Source organism: Phoca vitulina, unplaced genomic scaffold, assembly GCF_004348235.1.
Source record: "Phoca vitulina isolate PV1807 unplaced genomic scaffold, GSC_HSeal_1.0 scaffold65, whole genome shotgun sequence".
In the NCBI taxonomy this organism is placed as follows: Eukaryota; Metazoa; Chordata; class Mammalia; order Carnivora; family Phocidae; genus Phoca; species Phoca vitulina.
In genome coordinates this window covers 692,668-713,260 of record NW_022589768.1, presented here as the reverse complement: position 1 = coordinate 713,260, position 20,593 = coordinate 692,668, and the positions used below count along the sequence as shown (strand labels likewise).

Sequence of the window (20,593 nt, the reverse complement as noted above, 5' to 3'; positions counted from 1 at the left end):
GAGTACTTCCCCTATTGCCCCATTTGGGATAATGCTTGTTTATGAGGTTAAAGAAATTCTTTTCCTTGTTTGCTAATGGTATTTACCACAGATAAATGATGAATTTTATCAACACTTCTTTTCAAATCTATTGAGAAGGGCCTATGGTTTACCCCCTTTAGTCTGCTAATGTGGAATCACTTTGTCAGGTTCTCAGGAAAGTTCCCATTGCATGTTTGTTGGATTGCATTAAAGTCACATCTTAGTTTTGAAAAATGGTGTATTTATATTCCCATTTGGGAATTTGATCTTTTTCTTCATAATTCAAACCTTTAAAACTTTTTTTTTCATGTAGGTAAATTTTTTTCGTGTAAGATCTTCCAAAGTTCGCATCACTCTAGGTTCCTGGGTAATTTACACATTTCCATTGGGATTGTGAAGATCTTTTTCATGGTGTCTTCTAGTTGGTATGGCCAATACATAGGAAAACTTCTCATTTTTGTATGTTGAGTCTTTAACCAGCCACCCTAATGAGCTCTGTTAGTTGTTCTGGTAATGTTCCAGAGCACTGTCTTGGGATTTTCAAACAGGCAATCGTATCATCTGCAAATGATGGTGATTTATCAGCTTTGCAATACTTATGACTCTTACTTTTTTCTTGTCTTATTGCATGGGCTTAAAGATCAGCAACTTGATTGCTTCAGAAATCATCCGCAATGAGGACATCAACGCAAGAGTGAGCGCCATCGAGAAGTGGGTGGCCGTGGCCGACATATGCCGCTGCTTGCACAACTATAATGCTGTGCTGGAGATCACCTCGTCCATGAACCGGAGCGCAATATTCCGGCTGAAAAAGACGTGGCTCAAAGTCTCTAAGCAGGTGCGGGCGGGAAGCCGGCGCCATTGCCTGCCTGGGGCTGGGCTGGGCTGGGACACCAGAGTGCTGGCCTCTGGACATCCATAGGTGGGGAAAGCACAGGGTGAGGGCCAACAATCCCAGGAGAACCCCTTCTCCTATATCACCTGGGACCAGGTATCGGGCCCACCAATATGGCACTGGGACCCACGGAACTTTAATTCCCACTTGAATAATTAACACTGCAAAGCAGGGCATGTAAGACAGTGACGACTGGTCCAATGTTCTTCTCCTTGTGTTGGGACAAGAGTGGTGGCTTCGTGCAGATTCGTGCAGATTCCGATCCAGATCTGCAGGGCTGCCGAGACAGTGGCCGGATGGTCTTGCAAGTTCCTTCCCAGGACTCTAGTCTCACCAGCCCTTTTGGCCACCAGGGATAATCAATGATCTTAAATGTGAGCTTGATCTTTATTCATTGAGAACGTGATTCTGAAATGTGGATTCTTCCTTGGGAATAAAGTTCCCTACACTAAGGTCGTGAGGAGGCAGCTCTCCTAAGAGGAGCACACCATGGGGCCACCTCCTTGGTGCACGCGGTGGATGCCCCAGCCCCAGCCTACACGTGTGCAGGAGGCTGGGCAGGTGCGGCCAAAGGGCAGAGCAAGCCTCTGAAGGCACGGGTAACTTGGCAGCAGAGTCTGGTCCTGCCGCCGGTGGGCTCTGGGGGGCCCGGTGTCTCCAAGGGGCGTGTCTCATCTGGCAGCTCTGCATTTGCACGCTGAGTCCTCCTCACTGTTCTCTTTATTACCCTCCCTCTCACCACCCTCATGCCAATGGCAGGTCACAATCCTGCGACCCCAGGCAGGCAGCAGGTCCATAAATTCCTCTTCCTTAGCTAAGCAGCCCGACTCAGGAAGGCCTGGGATGCCGCCCTTCCCCACATCTGGTCACCCTGGCCCCGGTGACAGTGAGCCTATAGTGTGTTACAGGGTTGGCCCCGCTCCTGGCAAGCCTGGGCCTCTTGCCTCTTCACACACAGACACGCCAGGGCTAGGACAAGGACAGGGGCTCCTGGAAAGAACAGAGGCTGGAGCTCGGGAACTCAGGCGTGTAGGCACATCTGGCCGTGCGTGGCACGCGGCGCTGGGGACTCCTGAAGCCGGGGGCTGAGCAGGCCGCTGTGGGACCCCTGAGTCATCCAGGCTGGTTTGGCCTGTGAGGGCTCAGGCAGGGCAGGTGGCGGAGTCTGAGGGCCTAGTCCAGGTCCACATCTTTCTTCCCCTGCCCTCAGACCAGCCCCACTTTCCCACCACACTGGGGGCTCCGTGACCCTCCTGGCCTTGTTCCCCAGCGTCACCCGTGGTCTGAAGTTGGGAGGGAACCACCTTGACCATCCCGAAGTCTCCCGTTCTCTTAGGGAAGTGCAAATGGAGGGCAGCTAGAGGTCAAGGCGCATGGCCTGGCCTGCATTCTCGGATGCCATTCAGGACCTGGGTCCAAACATCAGAGGTGCCTCGGACAGCGCACGCAGACCTGCACACTCGGTGGCCCGCTGGGCCCTGCTGGCTCCTCCCAGCCCTGCGGCTGGGCCCTATGCGTCTGCACGGTGCCTGGCCAGCACCAGCCAGGGACGGTCACTGTCCCTCTGCAGGTGTCCCGTGGATACTTGAGACCCACCAGAGGGGCTATGTTTCTTAGCAGGCCTAAAACACAGCCCCAGCAGCGGGTTTTCATCGTTGGCTTGAATGTGCTGGCCCAAAGCAGGAAAGCATTAGGTCCAAGTGCAGGCCAGCCCATGCAAGAGCCAAACAGGCTTAGGTGGGGACTTCTGGCTCCATTTCCCTGTTCTTCTCCCATCCGTTGCCCCATCTTCTTGAAAGGGGGGGCCCCCTCCAGGTGCAGATGACTAACAGATTTGTGTGTCGCCCCTCCAGAGGATGGTTGCCTTCTCGGGGGGACAGAAGTCTCTCTTTGGCCAGCAATACCTCGGGGCCCCTTTGGGAGGGAGCAGCCTTGGCCATCCGGAAGTGTTCTGTTTGGTGGACAGGAAAGGATGAGCTTCCGGGGGCTCTGTGATCATCTTTGGCCTCCACACCACATCCAAGGCAGGCTCCTCGCTTGGTCTCTGGTTTCAGTGACATATTCCAAGTGCCCCTTATTTCTGCTCGCGGCAAAGACGCCCAGGGTCCCGGGGTCCTGTGTCTCCCTGAGCTCCTGGTCCCACCAGGAGATACTTGAGTGGCTTCGGAACTCCGTTTTTTAAGCAGTGGCTGGGAAAATCCAGTGGTCTCCCAGGCTGCAGAACTCCTTCCTGGACAGAGCGACGCCCCAGAGGAACACAGATGTGGAAGGAATCAAAGCATGCCCAACTCAGAGCCACAGATTGGCCCCAAGTGTATACCCCAAACCCCCACGTGTGAGAATATCCTCCCTAGGTTCCCACGACCACTGGTGGGTGATACTTCGTCCGGAGCTACGTGGCCCCCAGGGCCTCCTGATCTAGCTTCTGTGGGGCCCACAGTCCTAGGATATCTGAGCTCTTACTGCCTTTAGGGAATACCTGGGCCTACCCTCCCATTCTCCAGATGTGAGTCTGGAGACCCAGCACTCTGCGAGGTGTGTGGCCGGGTGCCCGTGTGCTCGCTGAGGCCGGTCTCAGCACCCAGCCAGGCCCCGGTCCAGGACTCTCAGCCCCTGCACCTGGCCTCATGCCTCAGGTCCTTCCTCCCAAGCGGGTGGGAAGGAGGAGCGCGTGGGGCGGCAGCCCTGGACAGAAAACTCTGGAAAAGTGCAGGGAGGACGCTGAGACGCCGGGGCAGGGGTGGGCCTGGGCGTCCAGGCTTCAGGACGGATCCGTGAGGGCAGCCATTTGGGGAGGAAGCAGAATCCTGTGCCCTTGGCTGTGTGTGTCCCTCTCACGGGATCCAGGACACATTTCTGCTTTGAGCAGGGTAGGTCCACACCGGTGACGACGCTTCTCATCAGTCGGGGAGCAACCTGAACGGGGTGCTCTTCCAGCCGCGCCGCTTGGGAAGCACACGTGGGTCTCTTCTCCCATCGTGTCGCTTTCTGGGGGCAGACTTCTCAGAAAACGTCTGGCCCAAAGCTTAGGGGTTGTGGCCCGTGTCCCCTCAGCCATGGTCTGGACTTTGAGGACGGGAGCTGGAAAGCAGGCTCACTAGTCCACCTCCCCGTTGTGTAAATGAGGGAGTGGGGGCCACCGAGGTACAGGGGCTCCCCCGGCCGCGCTGGGGAAGGAGCGCCAAGCCGGACCCAGGGCGGCCTCGCTTAGGCCGAGGCCAGTCTCCAGCCTGACGTGTGGCAGACGGGACCCTCAGCCGGGGTTGGCTCTTCCCCTGCAAGGCTTGTTCTAGAGGATCAGCTCGTCTGCCATCTTCCTTCTCGATTCTTACATTCGCGTGGGGTCCTGAGAGCTACAGGTGAAGGTGTATCCCTTGGCCGCAACCCTGGGGTTCAGTGCGAAAGAGAGGCTTTGCCCTGGAGGGGGGGCTCCTTGCAGTTGCCAGCCCCACCTCCACCCCCCATTCCCAGGGTGCCCAGGGTTTCCAGGTCCCCCACGCCCCACCTCCGTGTTTCTGAAGGGTGCGTGTACACTCGAGACGCACAAGACGGGGTCCGTATCTGACTCTTTAGGAGTTGGGGGGTGAGGTTCCAGACTCAGGCGGTCCCCGGAAACGCCCTGCCCCGTGACGGGGCAGAGCAGAGGGAGTTCTGGAGCCCCGAGGGCAGCCCGTGGAGTGTGGGCCGGTGCCTTGGGCCTCAGTGCGTGCCGCGTTAGTAAATGCTTCTAATTCTTTCTAGACAAAAGCTTTGATTGATAAGCTCCAAAAGCTTGTATCATCAGAGGGCAGATTTAAGAATCTGAGAGAAGCTCTGAAAAAGTAAGTGTGTGTCATTTTGTCACCATTACTGTTTAAATCATAGAACCGCATTGCAGAGGCATTCACGGGCCACATCGGCTGGAGCAGGAGGTCTGTCTGTCTGTCTGTCCGACCGTCTACCCACAAGACCCTTAGGCACCCCAGACCTCCAGGGTTCGTTCTCCGTGGTCTGCTGGAGAAATCCCAGAGTCTCGGTGGCCTTTCCTGAGAAACAGAGAGAGAGGAGGGGGCACGGGGAGCATGCTACGGTCCCCATAAGCCCGAGAGGTGTGATGCAGAGGCCTCCATTCTGACGTGCACACTTGCCCACATTTCAGTATTTCTGACATCAGAATATGCCCTAAAGTCAATGTATTTATTTAATGTGATTGCATTCCTTTTTTTAATTGAGAATTTGTCCCCAAAACAAGACCGCATTGTGCAGAAAATGGCATCTTGGAATCAAAGAAATGCAGTTTTGGCAACAATTGTACCATACTGTTTGCGGAGCCCCCCAGCCGCACCTTACTGTTTGCAGAGCCCCCCAGCTGCACCTTACTGTTTGCAGAGCCCCCCAGCCGCACCTTACTGTTTGCAGAGCCCCGCCAGCTGCACCTTACTGTTCGCAGAGCCTCCCAGCTGCACCTTACTGTTTGCAGAGCCTCCCAGCCTCAGCCCTCTTGTCATTAGACCAGGATGGTCCTGTATCGAGGGCTGTCTTGTGCCCTGTAGGATGTTTAGCAGCAGCCCCGGCCCCCACCCACAAGATGCCAGTGCCCCCTCCCCAAGTTCTAACCACCAAAACTGCCTCCGCTTATTGCCGACTACCCCTGGGAGGCAAAGTCTCCCCCCGGAGAACCACCAGTGCACGTAGATTCTCCCATCCTGCTTCTCCTGACGAGGACACTGAGGCCCTGGGGCCGTGGTGACAGAGCCAGAACTTGGCACAGAGTGGCCTGTGAGGCCGGCGCTCGGTGGTTTGCCCGAGGCCGCCTCCTGTGCGGCTCCAGGCGAGCTGTCCCAGCAGAGCAGAGCCCCAGCCCAGCGGTACCCGCTGTGGCCACTCACAGTCACCCCCGCAGCTGTGCGCTTCGGGCCGCGGCGCTGGGCTCTGCCGTCCTGCCATGGGCCAAGCCGCGCTGGCCTCACCCTTTCCTCCCTGCACCCCATGGAGAGACCCTGGGCCACCCCGGGGTCCTGGCTCCTTACAGAGCCCACGAGCGCCTGTCCTGCCGTCAGGACAGACCACACGGTCACTGCCCCCAGGGCCTGGGGATGAGGCAGACCCACCCACCCCCGGCAGGCCTGCGCACCCTGCTGCCAGCCCCGTCTGCCCTCCTCGTTGGCCCCCCGCCGCCCCGGCCTGTCCTTTGCCAGCTCCGTGTGCCATTGCTGTGCGCATCTCCACGTACTTGTCCTCAGACAGATGTCCCACCCGCATCTGTGCCGTCTCTCTGGTGCCTGGGCTCCGCGGAGCCCCCTGGGCTGTGCTTGTGGGGGCTGCCCCATCATGCATTCTCCAACCTGTTCACCCGCCCCGGGCGCCCCTCCATCCGCCTCCTTCCCATGGCTTCCTCGTCCGTCCGCCGCCGCCTCCGCGCCTCCATGGCCCCTGTTCTGTCTCAGTCCCCGTGCTGTCTTCCTTCTTCTCCTCAGCCTACGTCAGTGCCTGTCCCGGGCACCTCCGCTCCCTGCCACGCAGGGCGGCGGGGTCTCCAGGCATTCTGGGGGCTGAGGCCTTCATGCAAACCAGGTTCTTGTTTTATGGACACGTGGGCCAAGCCCTGCGAGGGAACGAGAGATTGGGGAGACACGGGGCAGATGTGTCCTGTGCCCCTTCTCCGGAGGCGCTGTGGTTTCCCCGTAGATCTGTGCCGTGTGGACCCCTGGGGGTCCGTCTCACCAGGCAGGGGACAGTGGCAGTCTGTGGGCACAGCGGGTGACCCAGACAAGGAGCCGTGCTGAGCCTTACCACGTGGGTCCCAGCCCACAGCACTATGACAATGAATAGCCTTATTACCTTTACCAGCCAAGACTTCACCCCTACGTCTGACCCTCTTCCTCTCGCCTACCTTCTTAAATCCCCCCAGGTCCACCCACAGCGCTGGCTGTATGCACCTGTCCCCTGCCCAGAAGCCTGAGCATGACCTCATCTGCCCTGCTCATTCCCCAGACCCACACCCTTGAGGAGCCCTGAGGCTGTCCCCTCCTGTCTGCCTGCCAGCCATCAGGGCCTCCCACAGCTCCGTGCCATGAGATTTGGCTGAGATTTAAATTTGACAGTAAAATTTGGTCACCAGCCCTTTTGGGGTCAATTCTGGTTTTGCCCCCCGTCTAATCTTAACCCAGCGCACATTTGCCTATCTGCACGTTGGCTTTAATTTAAGTAGGAAGCCCGCCGTTAGAGGAACCCCGGGGGGCCGGGCTTTCGCTGCAGGCGGCTGGATGAGTGAAAGACGGGTGGCCCTGGGGGAGCCAGTCGGCTAGCTGACCCCCAGCCCCTCACCAGCCCCTCCTCTTCACGGGGGTGAAAATCCACCCATCTGTGGGGATACAAGGAGTCCAAGAGCTCCAATATCCCAAATACCTCTTCCCACCTTGATTTTCTGCCTGTGTCCACCCAGCAAAGTCTGGTCTCCCGTTAACAAGACAACAGAGCAGTTGTCCAGGTGGCAAAAAACAAGATTGGACTCTGGGCTCCACCCCCACTCCTGCCCCATGGCAATTTTTTCCCCCAAATCTGAGTGCCTAATTTTCTTGCACCACGTGCTGGAGGCTTGGACCCTGGCCACAGGGGTTCCGGGCCACACAGCCCAGCCTGAGTGCCCTTCACACCCTCCCTGGGAAGGAGAGGAGGGCCCTAACCAGAGGCAGCAGAGTGGGTGGGAGAGTGGCCCGTCCCCCCCCGGGGCAAGGCAGAGGAGGGAGAAGGGAGAGGTGACCCCTCGGTGGAAGCCCACTGGGCAGCCGCCTCTGATTTTCAGTTGCTGGTACCCTGTGATCTCTGTTGTCCGCTTGACATCATCAAGAATTTCTTGGTGGAAAGAAATATCCCAGCTGGGGACCCCAAACAACCACAGAAAGGCAAGACCACATCTAGGCCCAGAAAGCCAGAGGCATCATTTAGAATGGAAAGTGGGGCACTTTCCTCTCTTCTCCCTAAAACCCCAGGTACGGGCATGTGAGGGGTCTGTCAGCAGGGGAAGCCACCCCATACCAGCTCTTGTGGGTGGGCCCTGATCCAGGCAGGGCAAGACCCCACCCAAGAGGGCCCGGGGTGCCCCCAGGGAAAGCTCAGAGCTAGCCAGACGTAGGGGCCCTCAGCATGCTTGCCTTTCCTTCAAGTCAGTCCCCACACAGGGGACCCTCCCCAGTCCCCTGGGGACCCTCCACCGGCCCTCTCCTCCACACACCTGCCCCCACCTGCCACCTCCACGCCGGCCACCCCACACGGTGGCCGACACGCCTCTGGGTTTGGTAGGTTGGTTACATGTATGGATTTGCGCGTGCGAGTACATGTGCATGCACGTGGCTGAGTTACTCACGTGTGCTCGTCCCCGGGCCCCTCCCCGAAACACCTCACTAGGAAGCGGGGACTAGGGACAGAGTGGTAGTGGGGCTGACGATGCCACTTGCAAGTGACTAACTCACACGTCGGCCGTGTTTCTACAGCCCCCTCGTGAGCTGCCATAAATAGGTCGGGGAAAGCCACCTCCGTGGTCAGGGGAACGCCTGATCCTCCCCACTAGTCTGGACAGTCGGAGACCTCATGAGGCCCCCGGGAACACTCTGCGGCCACATGGCCCCCCACTCCCCCCTCCATCCCAGACAAGAGGTGCTTCCCGGCCTCGGGTTACCAAGTTACCCCATCAGGTGCGGAACCAGCAGGGCGAGCTGGGAAGCCCCGTCAGAGGCCGCTGGCCAGCAAGCTGCCCCCCTCCGCCGGCCCCGGGGCTCCTTCTCCATCTTTGAACTACGTCTCCGTCCGCCCCGAGCCCGTGCCTCAGACTCACAGGGTGATGGGCGGGACGTGGAAAGCCGGGCCTGTAATGGTCACAGACTGTCTGGTGGGACCCAGAGACTCCTGCCAGTGACCCTTGCAGGTCTGGCTTTCTTTTTAAATCACAACCCACAGTAAAAATATATATATATTTTTTTTAGAAATGCATATATGCATAACAAGAACTAAAACTTCACAAAGCAACGTATACTTTTGGTCCATGCGATGAATTCAGATGTTTTCTTTTATTCTGTTTCTGACTTTTTTTTTTCATTTAAAAAAATTCTGATCAACACTTGCTAAATTATTTTCAATACCCAAGAAAGAGTCAAGACCTAGAGTCCAAAAACCGATTGTCCTGTCCCCGGTCTCCCCAACTCCAAGGGCCCACCTCCCACCCACGTGCCAGCCGTATTTACATTCACTTAGCAGATCTCCCTATAAGTAACTCACGTTTTCCCAAAAATCAATGTAATTAAGAAGGAAAACGCTATCAGGGCAGTAAACGGAAAACCACCTTACTTGCCATCATACAAGGTTGCCACCATAAATAGATACGGTGGGAACAAAGCAGTTACTGAGTTCTGGCTGGGATCCCGGTCTTTGCCAACCCTCTGAGACCTGTTGCTACTTGTTTACAAAGGAAGAAGTGGGGGAGGAAATGGCCAGTGTCAGAAGGCGTCAAAGCCATTCTACCCCCAGAGGAAAGTCTGGTGTTTCTTACCGTAGGAATCAGTGTTATTTAATAGAGTGTCCCCTGGCCTCACTCAACCATCTGAGCAACAAAAACCGCCTTCGCCACCCATTCACCTGTACGAGGGGAGCCTCGGGACCCCGAGACCTGGCCGGGGGTCACACAACCAGCAGGCGCGGGGCGGAGGCTGGGGTTCTGTTCTTGCCCCCCATCCCCCGTCCTCCCCACCTCCCCTTCCTCTAGAGGGGCAGGTCGCCACGTGGCAAGAGGAGACAAAAGTGAGAGGGTCTAGGAAGGGGGTCAGGGCACCTGCAGGTACGTGCAGAGAGCCTCCTATATCTGTGTGCTGAGCTAAGAGGAGGCAGTGGGACACTGTGAGGGCCCCCTGAGGGCACTCCCCGGAGCTCTGCCGGACATGGTGGCCGCCGGACCCATCACTCAATCAGCCCCTTTCCTGGTCCCACCCAGAGGCACTGGAAGACGCCACCATTGAGCCGTAACCGAAGCCCCTGCTTCAGAGCCACAAATCAGAGAGGTGTAGTCCATCAGTCCTGGGCCCCATCTCCCAAAAAGGCCCCCCAAAAAAGTCACCTGTCATGGACACTGTCCCCCAACCCCCTGCCCAGAAGCCACCTGCAGGAGGGTGACCTCAGAGGGCCAGCGTTTCCTGCTCAGGCACCCCCGTGCTTGGGTGGGCAGGACACCCCCTGGGCCCCGATGTGGAGGCAGAGAAGTCTCAAGGAGCGGAAAGACGCTGGGGGGCCGGGTACCATAGCTGGCAGAATGGGGTGGGGGCTGCAGAGTCCAGCGGGAGGTGACTCCAGAGCAGGACTGGATGGAGAGTTTCACTGGAGGGACGGGGGAGGGGGCTGCATCCAGGACAGGGCGGAGAGGCAGGGGAGGGCTTTCTGGCTCAGGGAGGGAGGGGGCCATTGGTGGAGAGACCCCGGGCCCCGCTGGTACCGTCACCCCATCACCCTCAGAGCCACTTGACAATCCTGGGCCCAAGAGTTCCCGTGATTCTCGGTGGAGAGAAAGCCCTTTGCCTCCAGCAAAGCAGAAGATGCATGCAGGGCGCTCTGTTAGTAGAGGCTCATGGTTCTAAATGAAAAACTCTTGTTTAATGCCATTCGCTTTGAAGTTGTGACCCCCCCTGTGTCCCTTACCTGGGGATGTACCTCACCGACCTGGCCTTCATCGAAGAGGGGACGCCCAATTACACGGAGGACGGCCTGGTCAACTTCTCCAAGATGAGAATGGTGAGTCTGCCGGGGCGGCGGGGGGGCGTCCAAGCCCAGACCCGAGTCCCAGGACCACCGGGCCTGCTCCATCGGGCACGTGCTCTCGGAAGCCTGGGTCTGACTCCTCCAGCGAGAGCCGGGGCTCCCCCGCCAGCCAGCCTCCCTGCACCCCCTCGGATCACGCCCGCAGTGGAAGGGTGGGTGCTCTTGGCACGGTATGCCCCACCCCCCAGGGGAGCAGCCTGAGGCTCGGAGGGGTCAGTGACCGGCCCACGGTCACCCTGCGGGTGAAAGGCAGAGCTGGGTCTCGAGCCGCGTCTGCTTGACCCAAGGGCTGTGCCTTTATTTGCACCTGTTCTTTTAGTGTCCATACGGACACTTGCTTCGTGGGGCCCCACAAAATCATGAACGCAGCACCTCCCAAGCGCAAGCGAATAGGTTTCAAATTTTCCCAGAGATTGCTGGGGCCTGGGAGGGGGCGGGGGCCAGAGTTGTAGCCAGCCCGTCTGCCTTCTCACGGGACGGGACGTTGGGTCGGTGCTGTGTGATGGGCTTCCACTGAAGATTTCCTTCCCTAGAAGGGCTTCTCCGTCAAACGCAAGCTGGGAGCACCATCCTGGGGACGGGTCGGGGCCCCCTCGCGGGGTGCCTGCCCACAGCGGGCATTCAGAACGTGGCAGGTGCCCTGACCTTTGCTGAGAAGCGGGGGCTGCTTTGGGATGTTGGCCAGCCTGCCTCACTCGTGGAACGATACCGTTTCTGTCCCTTGCATCATTAACCTGTAGAGTTTTGACCAGTCTCACCCGTGGGAACAGGTTGCTGGTTCAAAGGAAAGCACCTGCCTCGGTGGGGCTTCCCAGGGGGCGGCGTGTCTGGGAATTAGGAGACCGACGTCAGGCTTGGCTGTTGGTGCCCCTTCTGCGCTGCGAAGTGGGGGCACGGAGACAACAAACTGTCTTCTTAAACACTCCTCCTTCTCACAGATATCTCATATTATCCGAGAGATTCGCCAGTTTCAACAAACTGCGTATAAAATAGAACACCAAGTGAAGGTGAGTGGCCCGCACCCCGTCCGTCCCTTCGGCTCTCGCACAGGTGCTCTCTCTGGACCACCCCCTCCTCCCTCGTCCCTCCACATCCAACCCCCTTCGCTCGCGGGCTCCCCTGGGCGCCGCTCCAACACCAGCCCTGCCGGGAAGCCCTCCCTCTCCCCTTTCCGCTGACCTTCCAACAGCAGGTGCCGACCTTGCTGCTCCCGGCCGGCGATGGTTGGTGATCCCGTCTGATCCCCCACCAGGCAAGGGAGGCAGCGTTTACAACTTCCTTTTGAAGAGGAATACGCTCCCTAGTTGCACAAGTCACAGGTGGGAAGGGCAGGCGGTGAAAAGCCCCCCAGCGACCAGGTCGCCCCCAGAGGCAGCGGGATCCCCATCTCTGTGCAAACGGGAGCTCGCCCAGCTGACTAGCTGTGACATGGCAGCGTAGGACACCTCCTTGCTCCGAGTCCCTTTCTTCCTCGACAGTGTGTCTCAGACCATCAGCCTCACAGGCAGAGAGAGCGCCTACTTAGCCAGCTCTCATGATGGGCGCTTAGGTTCGGTCTGCCCTTGGCTGCGACCTCCAGGGCGGCAGAGAGCACACGCAGGTCCACACAGAGGGGTGCTGCCCGCGTGGGGGCCTGCGAGCAAGACCAGCTCTGGGAGGCGGGGAGGGCCTGTCTGGGGGTGACTGCCGTAGGCAGGCCAAGCCAGGTGAGCCTGGGCTCCCGGAAGGATCCGGAACCTGGTCCTGAGGACCCTGGGAAGCCAGGAAAGGAGCTTACAGAACTGGTTTAATTTGCATTTGTAAAGACAGCATGTTGGTCTCACTTCACTCTCTGAACCGTGTGCCCCGTTTTACAGATACAGTCACTGAGACTTGCTGACCCAAACTCTGGCTCGAATCCTATGATCTCTTCTCTGCCTAGAGATCCGTCCCCTCCCATCCAGAGCCTCTCAGCCTTCTAGCTCACAGCTCACAGAGTGTCCAGCCCCAGACTGACCACCACGCACCCCAGAAAGTCAAGCTTCACTTTCCTTTACTGCAGATTTGCCCTCTGAGAATCTGTTTTTGAGAAGAACCAGTGGGTTATTGATGGGGCCCCTTTCCCCTTGCTCTGTGTTCATTCTGTCATTCCACATATATTTCTTGAGCACGTGCTACGTGCCAGGCTCTGGATCAGGCCTGGGGCCCCTTCTCCTGTCCCTAACCGCTTCCCGGGGGTGCTGTTTGCAGCCCGTCTCCCCTGATGCAGAACTGTGGGAGCTCGACCTTGAGCATGCTCGTGATGGAGAGAACTAGCTCGTCCATGTGCTGGTGCCCACAGGTCCAAATTTCTGTAGGTTTATCTAGAAAGGGGTGTTGGTGGGAGGCTGGAGCTGGGAAAGGAAGACCAGCGGCCAGACACTCACGTCTTTATCAGCGGGTATGGGCTAATCTAGACTGTGATGTCTGGAGTCCACTTCCTGGAGGTGTTGGTGAGAGCCATGAACCAGACGGTCATCCCTGTGTCTGTGACTGGGAGCCAGCGTGTTCGCCGCTCCCGCCCCCACAATAGCACAGGGTCCAGGAGCCAAGATGCTCGCGGCAGAGACCTGATTTTGCTTTAGCAGCCATCCGAAGATTCCCAAATACCATGTAAGACGTGTGATGTGTTTGGTTCCACAGCTGACAAATGAACGAGCCTTGGAAGGACTCTTGGCGAAGCTGGGGCTTCCCCGGGCACCCTCAGGCACATCTAATTGTAGGAACCCAGCCCGGCCGTGGGTCCTCCGGATTGTCCACTCCAAGGTTTTTCCCCGGAATGAGCCGTGCAAGACCAGACGGGGAGCCCCGGCCCTCACCCAGCCCGTTCCCACTTTCCTTCCTGGGGTGAATGTGGCTTGGAGCTCTGTCAACCTAATGTTTAAATCTATCTTCGCAGCATAAAGACACGTTGAGAGAACATGTAAACCCCCAGACACCCACCCACCACTTAGATTCTACACTTGACGTGGTCGATTTTTTTTTTTCAAGATTTGGAGCCCAAAATCAGGGCGCCTGGGTGGCTCAGTGGGTTAAGTGTCTGCCTTTGGCTCAGGTCATGATCCCAGGGTCCTCGGATCGAGTCCCACATCGGGCTCCCTGCTCAGCGGGAAGCCTGCTTCTCCCTCTCCCTCCACCCCTCCCCTGCTCATGCTCTCTCTCTCTCTCTCAAATAAATAATTAGAATCTTTAAAAAAATTAAAAAGCCCCAAAACATTTCATCTAGCGTTCCACCAAAGAAAGGCAGTCGAGGGTCCCGCTGACCCCCTGTGACTTAGCATTCCTGTCAGGACGATGTTCAACGACAATACCAAGACAACATGAAGACAAAACGCAGCGTGAGGCCCGTGAGCGCCGTGCGCCGGCCTGGCCGCCCCGCGGAGGGCCTGCTTCCCGGGCCCGGCGTCCGCCGTCAGGTGTCCCGGAGGCCCTGCGGCCCCGCGGCCCTGTGGCTGCTTCTCCTTCTGTCTCTTCCTCCTCTCAGGTGACCCAGTACCTGCTGGACCGGTCCTTCGTGATGGACGAGGAAAGCCTCTACGAGTCCTCGCTCCGCATGGAGCCCAAACTGCCCACCTGAAGCCGGCCGGCCCCAGCCGCACCACGGACACGCTCTGTGTGACGTTGTACATAGTCGTCTGGTTCCTGGATTTTCCTCTTTAGTATGTGCTTCTCCAAGAACACCAGTCCGTTCTCGTTCTTAGATTCCTGTAGACCGGAATAGGCGCTCGGCTCCGTTTCCGACGTCGCCCTTCCCCGCGTCCCGCAGCACCTGGTTCTTTCCAACGACGACGTCCGAGTCTTCCCGGCCCCTCGCTCTCTCGGGAGGGGGGACGGAGCCCGTGCAGACATGAGCCTGGACACCGTCCTGCTTCCGGCCCGCCCCGGCCCCGGCCCCGGGCTGCGTCCGCCCCCCACCCCCGGGCGTCCTCCCAGCATGTTCCATGTAGTTGTTCTAACTGGGGGGTGGGGGGAGGCGGGAGGGGACCGCACCCTGAAGTCCAGTCATCCACAGATCTTCCCGCTGATGGTGATGCCAATTTCCAAAGCAGCTTTTTCAGCCAAAATCACAGGGGTCCAAGCTCCCCCGTCTCCCAGTAACCCGGACGGAGGGGTGTCCCCTCCACCGAGGACCACGCCCCGTGTCACCAGCACCACCACCTCGTGCCGGCACTGCGTGCTGCGCGCTCTAGGACTCACACCAGGTAGCATGAGTAGCCGTCTCCGTGAACCCCGGGCGAGGCCCCGGAGCGCCCCGAGGGACACGGAGTCACAACACAAGGTCGCGCTGGCCTGCGCTGACCGCGGCCCGGCGTTCACTGCAAGTCGGGGACACAGAACACGTCACTCCTCCTCTCCTAGCTGCCCAATGGTCACTCCAAGCTTCCGTTGAGATGCTCTGAGTCTGTCTGCTTTGTGAAAATAGTACCACACCGTAGAACTAGGGAATCAATAACCGAGTGTTTTTATCGCATATACTGTGGTCCCGTCTGAGCGCCTTCTAGCAGGAATATAGTACCGTAGTGCTTATTCTGTGAATACTACCGTCGATTTTTTACACTGTACAGTAGAGAGAGCGCGGGTTCACTCAAGCGGCAGGCATGCTCACGACGACAAACAGACAACTTCTGCTGTAAGCAATACCTAGTGGTATGAGAATTCTATTTCAAGTCCTACAATATTTCAACTTACAGCTTGTTTGGAAAAAAAAAGAAATTTCCATTTTTGTAAAAATATATGTTTCCTGATTACCTCTTGCTAATAAATCTCTTCTATCTCAGGGTGAACAGTGACTTTTGATGGGTTTCATTCGTTCACTCAAAGGGTATCTGAGGAGTCCCTGGTCCTTAGCAGACCGCTGGGCTGGGGCTGGAGATCCAGAGTGACAAGGACATAGACCCTGCCCTTGGGGACTCGTGGTCTGATGAGGGAGACCGTTTAGGTGATCTGCTACCCCTGGGACAAATCACCCCAACACTTTAATGGCTTGAAACAGTTTCTGTTAGGTTTCTGAGTCCTGGGGGTTGAGGATGGGGCTCTCCTGAGGTCACGGTCACAGCAGCTGGGGTTACTGAAGGCTCGACTGGGCGGGGCGTCCAGTGGCTGGAAGTTGATGTTGGCTGGGGGCTGAGCTGAGGCTGTCCCCCCAGCACCCTCACCTGGCCTCTCCGTGTGGCTTGGGTTCCTCAGGGTGGCTGCTGGGTCCCAAGAGCCACCTTCCAAGAGGCTCGGGCAAAAGCTGCAAGGCTACGTATGACCCAGCCTCAGACTCCAACATCCCAGGGATCCAGCATGTCACCAAGGCCTGCTGGGTCACAAGGGAAGGGGACCAAGCTGCTCCTCCTAACAGGAAGTGGAGCAAAGGATTTGCAGCATCTTTCAGTCTCGAGACAGATCACTTGAGCCTCTGTCAGAGGATGGGGCGGGAAGGGCCGTGGGGACAGCAAGGAGGAAAGGGCACGTGGTGGGGGGTTGGAGAAAGCCCCACAGAGTTACGAGGAGGTGGGATAGGCGAGGGTGACTTGCCAGGCAGAGCAGATGGGGAGGGCGCCCCAGGCAGAGAAAGCCCAGAAGCGTGAGAGAGTGCTCTTGCTCGGGAAGGGCTAGTGTGAGTGTGTAACACAGAGGTGGAGGTGAGATGGGGGACATCAGGACATGGGAAGCCCCGGAGACGAGAATTCCCAGAGGGGAGGGCAGCTCCTGACTGGGACCAGCAGCCCTGGCCACCAGCCGAAGCCCCCAGCGGCGACAGAGGGTGAGCGGGAATGCGCCGAGGAAGAAGGGTCTGAGCCCCACACCCACGCCCTGGGGGGAGCAGCCGGGGGCACCCCTGACCATCTCCCGTGGGGGCCGGGGCCAGCACGCCACCCTCAGTTACAGGCACAAAGCCCAAAGTAGGGCAAGACCCACTTCCGGAACCTCCCAGGGCCACCTTCCCTCGGACCCACGGCCGGTGGGCGCAGCTGCCCTTGCGGTCTCTGCAGGCACTCTTCATCCCACTTTTGCTGTGACCTGAGAGGGACGGTTCCCCAGGACCCGGCTGGTGGTGACCGCCCGCTGCACCACTTACCTGCTGGTGAGCCCAGCCAAGTCACTCAACCTCTCTGAGCCTCAACTTCTTCATCTGAAAAATGGGGATGAGAATACCTCATCCTAGAATAGGATTAAATGAGCTAACTCACGGAAAGTGCTTAGCACAGGATGAACAGTTACCAGTAGGGGAGAACCGGTGCGTTTTGAGGTCCACAGGAGGGCGTACGGGAAACATGCTTCTTCAAAGTGAAGCCACGAGCCGTTACCCCTTCTGGCATCGAAGGCCGTGCCAGGGTCCGTGGGCCTTGCCTACCGGGACGTCCCCGAGGTCCAGGCGTGGCTGAGCTTGCGGTCCCCTTCCTCGCCGTCCTAGGAAGGAAGGCAAAAGCCCAACTGGGTGTCCTTGGCCTCCCGGCCTCAGGACAGGGACCGCCTGGCCCTTCTGCCCCCATGAGCAGACCCTGAGGCGGCGGATGCACCAGACCAGAGCCCGGGGTGCGTCCATTCCTGATGGGAAGGCAGCTCGCTGCACAGTGCTGCCCCCCAGGGGGCGTCTGGAGGCATTCTGGGGGTTCAGGGTTGGTCACGGAGGTGGGTGGAGATGGGGACAGCAGCTCTACATGGCGCGGTGCACAGGTCCTGCACCCCAAAGTTACCCAGAATGCCCCGCGCTCAGCCAGACTGCCCAGGTTCAAATCCCCGTCTGGCCACTCACCAGCCGTATGACCTTGGGCAAGTTATGTCACCGCTCTGTGCCTCGGTTTCCCCTTCTGTAAACCATGGACGATAACACTGCCCGCGTTGCCGTGACGATTCGGTGACATCATGAGCACAAGGCAAGCGCCTGCCTGATGACCCCTGGCTGTCATTCCTTCGTGAAGTATTTACAGACCGCTCGGGCCCCGCGGACTCCAGGAGAAGCGATGCAGTCAGGGTCCCCGCCCCCCGCCAGGCTCGCGCTCTGCTAGTTTCGGAAATGCCCCAGGGCAGGGTGGTAAGTGCCATGAGGACGATCAGGCAGGGGGGTCGGGAGGAGGCCGAGACCCCCGACCTGACCCAGATAACGCACGACCGCGATGTCACCGTCCCAGCATTGGCGAGGTCACCACTCATGATTGCAGGTGCTCAGGATCAGGGTCAGGCGCTGGGCGGTGCTCGGAGCTGTTTTGGGGCAGGACTAAAGTGAGGCCCAAGGAACGCCACCCCCCCCACCAGGTGTCAAGTTTAAGGGCTGCCAAAAATCTCTATAGTAAAGGTAACATTCTAATGCTTTTAAAAAGTCAAAATCAACGCAAGCATCCGTGATGCACAAAATTTGAGCATTTGCAAAGCAAACAGGATCAGTGTCACTGATCTGTCAGTTGGCCCCAGGCTCCCGTGGGGCCTGAAGAGGCAGGTTGCTGTCACACGATACGACGGTGCCGCCCAGACCCACGCACGCTCCAAGCATGCATCAAACTCCCGCGTGTGCATACCTGGTGAGCATCATCCCACCCCGTTCCTGACCTCCTGGAGCTCCTGACCCAGCTCGGGCAGGACACCCACACAGCCAGTAACCCGCAGGTTTCCAGCTACGGCCGCACCTCCCTCCTGCTTCGGACTGTCTGGCCAACCATCTGGAAGCCGTCCTCCTGGGGGGGACCCACTGCCACCTGCACTCAAGTGGACCGAACCGACCTCAGCAGCCTCCCGCCCCAGCCCGGCCTCCTCGGCACCCCACCCGGTTGTGCAAGCCGGAAACCCAGAGGTCACCCCTGACTCCCACTTGCAGAGGGTCCCACGGCTCCCGTCCATGTTAACCTCCTAATCACCTTCCAGGCAGGTGGCAGCTCGTACCCGCCCCTGCCAGCACCCTGGGCCAGCGTTCTCCAACTACAGGACCCCGACACTCTTCAAAACTGCCGAGAACTCTGGGGTGCCTTGGTGGCTCAGCCTTCGGCTCAGGTCTTGATCTCATGGTCCTGGGATGGAGCCCCTGCATCGGGCTCCCTGCTCAGCGGGGAGTCTGCTTCTCCCTCTGCCGCTCCCCCTGCTTGTGTTCTCTCTGTCTCAGATAAATAAATAAATACCTTAAAAAAAAAAAAACCTCTTGCGAATTCCCCCCCAAAACCCATATAAGGGGGTTATATCAGTCGCTGTAATTGTAGTTACTGGTTAGTGTATTCAAAACTAAAACTTCAGGAAAGTCTTTAAATAATTATTTGTTAAATCCATTTAAAAATAACGCCACCACAGCAATCCCACACCTGGGTGTGTGCTCAGAGAACAGGCAGCAGTTTCCCGAAGATAAACCGCACCCGCCTTCACAGCAGTGGGAAGGAGTCAGCGGCCCGAGTGCCCGTCGGTGCATGAACGATAAACACGCATCGTCTCTACACACAATGCGGCCTCGAAAGGGAAGTGTGGCGGGGCCGCCGGGGTGCGCCAGCCCCTCGCTCCGCGGGTCCCAGGCGGACCAGGCTCGGCCACGCGCCGCTGACAGAATCGAAGGCAGAGAGACAGACAGGAAAGGGATTCATTTCAGGGGGGCCGGCACCGGGAAGACAGCGGGCCAGCGTCCAAAGTGAGGAAAACACCTCCAGGTCTATAGGAGGAGAATGTGGGCAGGTGGGCGGTGAAGGTCAGGTCCATCCCTGTCTCGGGGTCGGTCACGGGGCTCGCGCGGGCTCAGGGCAGTCCTGGCTGCTCGAGGGGGCGGTTTCTGTTCCCATCACGGGATGCTCTGGTCTTTCGCCCAGGTTAAGAGATAAGCCGGAAAGAAGAACAAAATCAGCAAGTACAGACTGAGGTCGAATGGAGGTGGTTGAGGTCCTCGCTCAGAAGGACGCCCGACACCTGCTCAACACGGATGCCCCCGGAGGACATGATGCCTGGTGAGATGAGCCGGTCACAAAAGGACAGATGCTGTAAGATTCCTCTCATGAGGCACCGGAGTCTCAAGCTCACACAGACAGAGAGTCGACGGTGAAGGGGGTGAGGGGGGTGACGGGGGCTGGGGAGCTGCTGTGTGGTGGGGACAGGGCCTTGGCCCCCAGGATAAGGAGAGTCTGGGGGACTGGGACAGCTGTACTCGGTGCGCGTGTGTTTAATACCGCTGAGCTCTGGGCGGTCAGGATGGTAAGGTCTGTGTCCTGCGTGTTTTACCACAATCTGTAAGGTTTCATTAAATAACAAAAAGAAATCTGTGATGGATTTACATGTTAAAACAGAAACAATAAGCCCAAAATGCAGTCATTCACCCACAGGACTTGCCCCAGTTTCATCCTTTCCCAAGAATGTCACCTTTTATTTTTGACCTGAAACAGCAGAAAGGCATTTGCCCACAGTTATGCAGACCTCAGCTCCCAGCCAAAGTCTCGGTGTCCGTCCGCAGGTCCGCCCTGCCCCGGGGGCTCGGAGGAGTGTGTGCTCCCACCCCCACCCCGCCCCCGCCCCCCGCTTGCCTCAGCCTCGTGTTCCTGCTCAGACACACGGACAAGGAGCCTCCCTCTGCTCGCCTCTCAGAGGAGTTCCGTAAGCGTGCCTGGGGCCGTTCTGCTAAGCAAGGGCAACCGCTCATACCAAGACCCTTAGCTGCACCACATCTACAAAGAACCGCTTCCGACAAATACCGTATGATCTCACGCATATGTGGAATTTAAGAAACAGTAGGCGCCGGGGTGGCTCAGTCGTTAAGCATCTGCCTTTGGCTCAGGTCATGATCCCGGAGTCCTGGGATCGAGCCCCACATCGGGAAGCCTGTTTCTCCCTCCCTCCCTCTCTCTCTCTCTGTCTCTCGTGAATAAATAAATAAAATCTTTAAAAAAATAAAAAAAGAAACAAAACAGATGAACATACGGGAAGGGGGAC

At 58.1% G+C, this 20,593-nt stretch overlaps 1 protein-coding gene across 2 annotated transcripts in view; it reads left to right on the top strand.

The window, feature by feature from the left end:
• RASGRF1 (Ras protein specific guanine nucleotide releasing factor 1) overlaps positions 1-15,498 on the top strand; it is a 99,306-nt gene extending 83,808 nt beyond the window's left edge. For both annotated transcript variants that reach the window (XM_032391865.1, XM_032391864.1), the window contains 5 exons: positions 662-859; positions 4,658-4,737; positions 10,552-10,669; positions 11,635-11,703; positions 14,199-15,498. In XM_032391865.1, coding sequence (XP_032247756.1) covers positions 662-859; positions 4,658-4,737; positions 10,552-10,669; positions 11,635-11,703; positions 14,199-14,291 — 558 coding nt within the window. In that variant the 3' untranslated portion in view covers positions 14,292-15,498. The remainder of the gene's footprint in view (positions 1-661; positions 860-4,657; positions 4,738-10,551; positions 10,670-11,634; positions 11,704-14,198) is intronic.
• Positions 15,499-20,593: the final 5,095 nt, after the last annotated feature.